This window comes from Arachis duranensis, chromosome 3 (assembly GCF_000817695.3).
Source record: "Arachis duranensis cultivar V14167 chromosome 3, aradu.V14167.gnm2.J7QH, whole genome shotgun sequence".
Lineage (NCBI taxonomy): Eukaryota > Viridiplantae > Streptophyta > Magnoliopsida > Fabales > Fabaceae > Arachis > Arachis duranensis.
Window position 1 is genome coordinate 115574355 of NC_029774.3, and position 10307 is coordinate 115584661.

The following is a 10307-nucleotide window of genomic DNA, read 5'->3' on the forward strand; positions in this document are numbered from 1 at the left end:
TCTGCTTTTAAAATCCTTAGTATTGATTTAAATAATTATTCAAAATATTTTTTGTTTATTTATTATGTTAAAAATATCTTTTTTTAGATTAAAAAATCTTTAAAAAAATAAATTATAATTTTTTAAAAAATATATATTTTTTTAATATTTTTATTTTTATTATTAAAATTTTGTGAAACACACTAAAAACTATAATATTTTTCTCAATAATTTTTTTTTCTAACAAGTTAATGGTACACGAATAAGCTCTTACTTGATGGGATAACTTACAAGTTAAGTTTGGGTAACTCGTAACTGTAATATTAGCACATTATAATTGATCTCAATCATCAATTAAGAATGCGGCTGCATTACCCACATAACTAAACTCTTTTATCTGAAGAATCAAATTGTCTAACATTGAAGATATAAGGGTGGTGTCACGATGGGATTTGTCCCTCGCTATAAACGTGTGAACTTCATTATTCACTTCAATCCAACTACATCCTGGTTCTTTCACTACCCCACCTTTGTCCATTTTTTCTCTCACCCTCCTGACATGTACCCACATTCCTTTGGAAGCAAAAATATTTGAAAGTAGAGTATATGATCCACTATCTGCTGGGTCACATGAAATTGCCATCTCAGCAGCATACGTTCCCAGTTCAATATTACATGAAACTCTACATGCACTGAGCAAGCTCCTCCACACTACTGCTGATGGTTTTATTGGCATCTTATCAATAAAGTCCTTTGCTTCGTATATTTTACCAGCGCGGCCCAGGAGAGAAACCATGCAAGCATAATGATCCATTCCCGGTTCGATACCAAACTGGGGCATTGATTCAAAGTGATGAAATCCAAGGTCATTAAGTCCAGCATGGCTACATGCTGATAGCACACCTACAAAGGTGACATAATTTGGCCTTACTCCATCCTTAATCATGTTTTCAAACACCTCTAGAGCTTTCGCTGCTTCTCCATGCTGTGCATATGTTGAAATCATGGAATTCCAACAAGTAACGTCTCTCTGATTTGTAGAACTAAATGCCTTGTGAGCTTCTTCAATGCCTCCACACTTGGCATACATATCCACCAGAGCATTTATGATGAACGGATCATCATCAAGGCCCATTTTTATGACCTGGTTGTGAAACTGCCGACCATGCTGCAGACTTGCTATATTACTTGCTGCTGTGATCACAGCAACAAAACTGAACTCATTGGGTGTTAGTCTTGATATTTGTAAATCTTTGTAAAGTTTTAGTGCTTCCTCATTTTCTGACTGTTGTGTATACCCAGAAAACATCGCATTCCATACTACAATGTCTTTGTCATGTATTTCCTCAAAAACTAATCTTGCATCCCCAATACATGAACATTTTGAATAAACATCTATTAGAGAACTTCCAGCGAAATTGTCTAAAGAAATTCCATATTTAATAATCAAAACATGTATTTGGTAGCTTAATTTAAGCTGAAACAAGGATGCAGACAGCCCAAGCAGGCTTACAAATGTTAATAGATTTGGTGGCAATAAACTCAGCCTCATTTCTTGGAAAAGATCCAATGCTTCATTTAGCTTGTCTTGTCTTGAGTATCCATTTATCATCGCATTGTAGGATACTACATTAACAACAGCCAAAAGGTTGAAGACTTTTCTTGCATCAGTCAAGGAATCACATTTTGCATACATATCAATCAAGCCATTTTTCACAAAATCATCATTATCAATATTCACCTTGATACTATAAGCATGCACTTGCCTTCCCTTTTCTAGAGCCTGGACTGAACCACATGAGGTGAGAATGCTAGTGCAACCAAATGCATCGGGCTTATAATCCATTTTAGCCATCTCAGCAAAGAGGTTCATGGCATCTTGATGAAATGAATCCTGCATGCAACCAGCAATCATGGTGGTCCACGAAACAATATTTTTGTCTATCAGACAATCAAATAACTTCCAACCCGTCTTCACTTTGTGACACTTCAAATAGAAATCTATAAGTGCATTGACCATTGTAACATCCATCTCAATCCCCTTCCTTAATACATATCCATGAATTTGCCTACCACCTTTGAGAAATTCAAGCATCGAACAAGCACCCAACACACTAGAAAGCACATACCTGTCTGGACATAGATCACACTCTCTCATCTGGTTGAATAACTTTAAGGACACTTCACTTCTTCCAAGTTTTGAATACCCTGCTATAATTGCATTCCAGGTAACCATAGTTTTCACTTCAAGACAATCAAATAGAATCCTTGCTTCCTCAATGTAACAATGCTTTGCATAAAAATCAATCAAAGAGGTGCCCACATAAACATCTTGAATAAATCCACTCTTAAAAACAAACCCATGCACCTGCAGTGCTTGAGCGAGACTACCCAAATGTGTACAAGCTCTGACAACACTGGCCAAAATGTACTCATTTGGTTCCTCACAAGAACTTCTCCTGAACCTGCAGAACAACAGCAGAGCTTCCACACTATAACCATGTTGAGTGTACATGGAAACCATAGAAGACCAAGTAACAAGGTTTTTCTGAGGCATAATATCGAATAGCTTCTGTGCATCATTTATAAATTTCAATTTTGAGTATGCACGAAGCAGAGTGTTAACAAGGAAAAGATCATGTTGAAAGCCCAAAACCACAACATGAGCATGGATTTTCTTATAGTAATAAGGAATAGGATTGTTTGGCCATGACAACTGCAACAAACTGGCCAATTCATGACCAATTTCCCGTTGTTTACGTAATGGAGGAGTTATAAATGGATCAAGTGAGTGAAGAAAATTATGAGGTGACAAAGTGGGAATGTTAAAAGCATGGTTGGCATTGATTTTGTGAAGGAAATTGAACTTAGATCGTAGTAATTGTCCATGTTGGATTCGCATCATATATGGGACAAGGTGGATGCATGCTCTGCTTTCAACAGAGCTTGTATGGAACGGTAACAATCAGAATTTTTTCAAAAGAGTTGAGAATTTTTTTTTTCTTGATTTAAAATAGGTTAAAAGGATAATTTAAAATTTTTTCCATTCTCATTTTTTTATAATTTTCAAAATTAATATTATAAATATTAAAATATTTTATTTATAATTAATTGTTTTAATTTTGACCAATATTTATTTAACTATTTTATTTATTTTTATTTATCTTAATTAACGTATATTTCGACAAGTAGTTTTCACTAATTATTTTTTCAGTAGTGCTACGTTACCAACTTTTTATCTGCCAAAATCTGCCAACTTGAGTTGGGTTGGACATGAAGCCCATTTACTAAATAAAACCACATCTAAGTTAATCATAGTTTAATCCTAATTTATCACGTATTGGTAATAATTGGCAGACTCTCTCTTGGTAACGTATACTTTTCCTTATTTTTTATATTGCTTTAGTTTTAGTGTTGTGTAAGTTAGTAACGTCCATAGGTGTCGAGTGGGAAGTTAATTATTTTTTATATGATGGATGAAATGGTGATTATTATGAATTAAAATGAGTGTATGTTATAAATATGATGTATAATACAAATTGTTACTTATTATTTGCATAACAAAAAAAAATTATTATTCACATAAATCATATTTTTTTAAATTAAAAAATTAAAATTGTAACTCACGATTTTTTATTTTTTTTGTCTTATTTAAAATTGTAATTCACGATTTCTGTTTTTTTTTTTATTTTTTGTCTTATTTGAAATCGTTACTCACGATTTCATTTTATCCTATATCACTGCATTACGTTAAAATATTATAATATTAATGAAAAACACCAATAACAATCTAATATAAAAAAAAGTTAGCTGTCGAGTGGGTATATGGGTCCAAAACTTCTCGTTCTCTTCGAGAAGCTGACCTGCTATCATCAATTTTATCACGCATTGAATTAGATCTAAGTGGACAATCTGCAAAACACTTCGATACTTGTTTATTAGTTACTTTTTCCTTTTAATTTTATCTTCTAAAACTGTGTCGTTTTCTCACATTTAATGTTTATTGTAATATATTATTGTCGAGATTCGACAATTACAGAATTTGATGGCATAGTCATTATGGTATTCTGCCGTTATCTCATAAAGTCGGTCATGAGTTTAATCGTTTCTCTTTTATCTAAAACACTATGTAACTAAAATTATTATTATATTAATTTAGTTACATAAAAATAATTTATTTTTTGTATGGTGTAAGTAATGAACTAATGACATTTATATATTTATTTAGTTACTATTTTTTGCATGTTAATGTTCACAAATTATACAAATGAATAATTACGGTATAAAACTATATATTATTAAAATAATTTTTCAAATAAATGTATTTTAAATAGGGCAATTTACCAATTTAAAACAATTGGGTGAATCCTTTACCAGATTACAACAATTGGAAATTGCATACCTTTTTGTCTTGTTTCATTTTATATAGAAACCGTGGGAGGCAACCACGGTTTTAAAATCAACATAAACCGTGGCTGGTAGCCAAGTTTTATGAGAAAAGGATTTTGAGTGTAAACCGTAGTAGGCAGCCACGGTTTACGTGAGGGAAGAGATATACATAAACCGTGGTAGGCAGCCACGGTTTATGAAGGAAAGGATTCGTACATAAAACCCTAGAGGCAGCCACGGTTTATGAGTGTGTAGTATAAATAGGAAAGCTGTGGCTGGTGAGGGCGGATCATTTGTGTGCTTCCAAAATTAGGAGAAGGTTGGTGGGTGAGAGAGGAAAAAAGTTTTTTGGTTTAGTAGTTTGTTTGAGATTTTGAACCGGCTGAGTGGCGAACCAATGGAAGAAGAAGCTCGGATGTACCGGTTAAATGGCGTTGCGCATGTGGCTGGATTTATCGACCAAGAGGTTGGTTAAACCGCCTTATTATTATTATTTTTTGTTTAATGTTGCTATTTTTAATGGTAAATGTTATATTAATGTTTTAAAAGTTATAATAGAATTTTTTGCTGTTATCATCAACGTGAGTTTTTTATATTTATTAAATTTCTAAATTTTGTTATTGTTAGAATTAGTTTTTTAGTTTTAGGTGTTAGTAATATTGTTAGTGTTATTTTTGCTGTTCTTGTTATGGTTAGGGATTTTTATTGATATTACTGTAAGTTGTTACTATTGTTGTCTGTTGAGAGTTTGCTATCCATCTTTTTGCAGCCTACTAGGGTTATTAGCGGTGTGAGAAGACAACAGAATATGCCTTTACACGAGCGTATCATACCGTATTTAGAGACCGCAGGCTTATATCACTTGGCTAGGCTGAACAGTCAGTGGTTCTGGGTTGATGAGCCTCTACTTAGCGCATTCATTGAGAGGTGGCGTCCTGAGACCCACACCTTTCACATGCCCTTTGGGGAGTGTACGGTCACCTTGGAGGACGTGGCCTATCAGCTGGGTTTACTGATTGATGGTGAGCCTGTGAGTGGGTGCCTTAGTGAATTTGAGAATTTCATGGAAAATGGAAGACCGGCATGGGTGTGGTTCCGCGACTTGTTTGGGGAGTTACCTCCGCAGAATAAAGTGAAGCAAATGACAGTGTGCTACACATGGTTCCATGAGCGGTTTCGGGTTTTGCCAGCAGATGCTACTGACGACATCGTGCGTATATATGCGAGAGCCTATATTATGATGCTGTTGTCATCTCAGCTGTTTGCGGACAAGAACGCCAACCGTGTCCACCTTCGTTGGTTTCTTTATGTGTCATCGTTGGAGGACTTAGGTAGATATAGCTGGGGGCTCGGCCGCACTGGCGTGGTTGTACAGATGTCTTTGTCGTGGAACAAACAGAAACGTTGTCAACTTGGTTGGGCCACTACAGCTTCTACAGTCTTGGATCTTTTGGAGATTTCCTTGTCTGAGGCCTACTGGTTTCAACATATTCGGGTTTCCACTTGCATCCAGGTAAGGAAATATGATTTTAGAGTTAGAAATTGTTCATTTACATCTCCCATTACATGTTATGACATTCTTTAAATTGAACTTGTAGGTGGGCTGAGTATCTACCGAGGAACGATGCAGTAGATCAAAGAGTGGTGGCTGCACGCCTGTGTTTGGATAGATTGCGTGTGCATGATGTGAGTAATTTTACTTATCGTTGATACAGTTATGTGTTCCTTGTTATAATATTTGTTTTACGTAACGTTTCATTATGTGATGTAGATCGTGTGGGAGCCCTATTCCTCTCCGGATGTCGCAGCTGTTGTTCATCCAGAGATACTAGTTGACGAGCACCGCAGGCTATGGACGGCAGTTACCAGCCTCATTTATTTTGCCGCCATTGAGTGGCACCAGGTGGATAGGGTTATGCCGCAGTTCGGCGGGGTTCAGCATCTCCCTCAATTGGCTCTTAACATAGATTGGCTTCATGCGAAGGACGGGAGGGGTGGAGATAGGTGGTTCCCCTCCTATTATCGGGAGTGGCATCAACATTGGGAGGATAGGCATGCCACAGTTTTACCGGTTGACTGAGTCGCTGATCCCGGGCCATCAGCTGAGTACCTAGACTGGTGGTGTCGTGTGGCCCACAGTTTTTTCTCCGGAGGTTGCATTTCAGGATCCTAGGCCTATTGTGTTGACTGAGAAGGCTCGTCAGGTCATCCCAGGCACCTCTGATGGTGCGGGTTGTCGACAGACCGGAGAACCGCCGCGTGGACCGGCGTAGGCGTATCGGCACATGTACTACGGATCGAGAGTGGCGTTGGCTGGCCGACCGCTTGGAGGAGGACCAGGCTGGCGATGATCATGGAGGTAATATTGATCATCGTGTTCCTCGACGTAGGGCCAGACGACATGGTCAGCGGGATGGTGGTGGACGGGCCCGTGGTAGAGGACCATCCGGAGAGTATCACAGTGGTCAGTATGCTGCTGGTGAGGACATTGGTGGTGTGGGGTTAGGGATGGATCAGCCTACGTACGAGGTGGGGGGTTCTTCTCAGATGTTCGAGAGTGTTGACCCGCAGGCGTTCGCCGACTATACTACCGCGGTTGTCGGTATGGACATCGATGATCCTGTGACGCAGTCAGAGTTCTTCAGAGATATAGCAGACATGTTAGGGGACGATGATGGCACTCATTATAGGCCACAGATGGATGAGGTACATTTACAGTTTGCCGAGCACCAGCCACATGTTCAGGATGTACAGCCACAGTTGTCGGTTGACCTGAACGAGCCAACAGCTTCACCATCGGACCCATGGTTTGCGTTAGGAGGTACCCCAGCTTCGGCTTTCAGCGTCGTTCCTCCTCAGGCACCGGTGCCACAGGTGGAGGGTTCGTCGTGCTCCTTTATGTGGCACTGGAGGTCACCTTATTGGTCAGTTGCATGATGACGAGAGTGACACCATTGAGGATTCTGATTAGTTAGCTGTGTATTTTCCATTTTTCTATGAAGTTTCTTTCATTATGTTGTCGGATTAATGTTTAAACTTTTGTTCTGCTATCCGGTGTTATATCTGAATGCGATGTATGTGACTATTAAATATGATTCATGATGTAGTCGTTTCGAGTTAGTTTGTGTAAACAATACAATGACATTAACACTAAATTAAGCTGTCTTAATTTAACAAGTCAAGAAAAAAACATTCTTACATGACGATACAGAAACATATGAATAACACCAATGCTTTTAACAGACAGAAACTTAACTTACGCGAATAACCCAACAACAAGCTAAATAACACATCCTAAGTATTCCCGTCAGCAATATCTCTTCGCTGGCCACAGTTCCTCCGCGTATGACCAGGTTGTCGACAGAGGCCACAGCGCTTGGGCTGGTTCTCAGCAGATCGATCCATGGCACTGCGGACCCTAGTTGCCTTCGGACGACCTTCTCTCGCTCACCTCATGTTAGGATCAGGGATGACAGTTGGCCCGGCATATGGGGGCCATAGGCCTTCTAGGATGGGCGGAACAAACCCATGACTGTAAACTTTGAACACCTCACTCATACGGTACACCTCATGCACATATGCTGCCCAATTAAGTCGAGAGTGGGCGCAACAAGCAATCGCGTGACAACATGGATAATGGAGTGCCTGAAAGTATCCACAATCACATGTGTGATCCTTCAGCGAGACTCTATAGCTACCTAACGAGAAGTTCCCAGTCGGTGTCGTCTCAGCAACCGTGTACTCCGACTGGTGCCTATCGTACAAGGTGACGGTGAAGCACTTTGACTCTCTTATGTTCCTTTCAATAGCCTTTACCAATGCCTGACAAAATTCTTGTCCAGATCCAACTTGCGCCTCTGCTGTTTGTCCCCGGAGAACGAATAGCCCAGCAAGCCTTCCGTATGTGGACTTTACCAACGAAGTGACCGAGAGGTTGCGAGTTTCCTTTAAGACGGAGTTCACACATTCACTGATGTTTGTCGTCATGTGACCGAACCATCTACCGCTATCCTGGTGTTGCGTCCACTTCTCATACTCCATCCGGTTCGCCCAGTCACACATGGCCGGATTCTCTGTACGCATGATGTCAAACCAGTAATAGAACTCCGCCTCAGTTTTTGCGTACGCCGCATTAACCAGCATCCTTCCGGCATCTTTACCTTTAAAAGAAAGGCTGAGGTTTGCTGCCACATGACGGATACAGTACGCCCGATAAGCACGTGGTGGCAGCCAACCATTCACGGGATTTTCAAGTGCAGACTTGATGCCGTTATGCCTGTCTGAGATAACAAGGATACCCTCCTGTGGCGTCACATGCGTTCTTAAGTTGGACAAGAAAAAAGACCATGACTCGGCATTTTCCCCCTCCACAAGGGCGAATGCTATCAGGAGGATGTTTGAGTTCCCATCCTGTGCAATCGCCAACAGTAAGGTGCTTCCATATTTGCCGTACAAGTGGGTACCATCAATACTCACAAGCGGCTTGCAATGCTGGAAGGCCTCAACGCAAGGTGGAAATGTCCAAAACAGACGACGAAAGTACACTGTTGACTCATCAATCTGGTCCACAACTCGAACAGGAGACGTCTGCAACACAGTTACTGTCCCGGGCATCGTCAACTCCACTCCTAGCATCCAACGTGGCAACTCAGCATAAGACTCTTCCCAATCTCCATATATTTGTGCAACTGCCTTCTGTTTTGCTTTCCAAACCTTCCGGTAACTGGGCTTGAAGCAGAAAATCAGCTTCAGTTGCTTGTTGCAACACCTTGATCGGTACTGCAGCATCCGCACTAACCAATGAAAAAATCCGAGCACAGATAACGTGGTAATCAAGCTGACGGTGATCACTGGAAATAGATGTGGCTAAGCAAGTGTGGGGACCGTTGTACCTCCCAAGTGCCCTTTCGTGCACGGAGCGAAATCCGAATCAGCCAACTACAACTTTTGCCGAAACCCTTGCACTTTCCATGATACTTCAGATGGTCCGATTCCAACACTCGGTACTCAACACCTCGACGGATGCTATAGTCCTTCACACTAAGAACAGCTTCATCTTTACTCTGGAAGGATTGCCCAATCTGAAATTCTGTTGACGAACCACCAACTGCAGCAACTCCCGCCGGGTGTTCACCCAGAGCCTCCAAGTTTAGCGTCGAGAAGTGTGGAAGGTAATGCTGTGTGCCAGAACTTGAGGGACCTTCTTGTGCATGTGGATTAGCACCGGTGTCATCATCGCTGTCTCCAAAGATATTTACAGGCTCCTGGTTAGAGTCATCCTCCCGCATTGCATTCTCTACTCAATCAGGTTCCCCAAATCCTTGAAGTTCATCATCTGTGGCACGACCTGATTCCCCCTGAAATGCCTACTGCAGGACCCCTTGATTAGGGGAAGGTACAGTGCGAACTGCCTCCGTTTGTACCAGATCAGCCGCAAAGGAAGGTGAGGCAACTTGCGGAACAGATGGCCGGATCGCTGGCGCCGAGCAAGACGCACCACCTGCGGCAGTCGAGCTATGAACAGGAGCCGATGCCCCAGAACTATCCAGAGTTACCTCCAACTTCGCATACAACTCGTGTATTCTGACCTCAGGAAAACTCCTTACGCAATGAAACAGAACCCTAATATCTTCGTCAGCCGCTAACACGAACGTATCATACATGACACCGCTGGAGACTACAGTGATGGGAATCTTGTAGAAGATCTTCTTCACAAACTTGCTCCCAAAAACCCCAAGCTTCTGCAAGATGCTGCTCTTCAAATCTGACAAACTGTTTGATGAACTAACAAATACACTCAACGGTTCTCTGTCAGTGAACTTCACACCATATTTTTTGCTTTTTTTTTATTTTTCCAGAGCAATGCACTAACACAAGAACACACTCTTCCTCACTTGACATTGTGATAATGATCTCCTCACCAGCTTGAATCTCACTCA

General features: G+C 40.7%; 2 protein-coding genes across 2 annotated transcripts; both read right to left on the reverse strand.

Annotated features, from left to right (window-relative positions):
• Positions 1-287: 287 nt before the first annotated feature.
• On the reverse strand, positions 288-2930 carry LOC107480387 (pentatricopeptide repeat-containing protein At4g39530). The gene has a single exon (XM_016100513.3). The coding sequence runs from the start codon at positions 2882-2884 to the stop codon at positions 323-325; it is 2562 nt and encodes an 853-aa protein (XP_015955999.1). The 5' UTR covers positions 2885-2930; the 3' UTR covers positions 288-322.
• A 4885-nt stretch (positions 2931-7815) lies between these two features.
• On the reverse strand, positions 7816-9656 carry LOC107480386 (uncharacterized). Its single transcript, XM_016100512.1, has 2 exons — positions 9261-9656; positions 7816-9147 (listed from the first exon to the last, which is right to left on the reverse strand). The coding sequence occupies exons 1-2, from the start codon at positions 9654-9656 to the stop codon at positions 7816-7818; spliced, it is 1728 nt and encodes a 575-aa protein (XP_015955998.1).
• Positions 9657-10307: the final 651 nt, after the last annotated feature.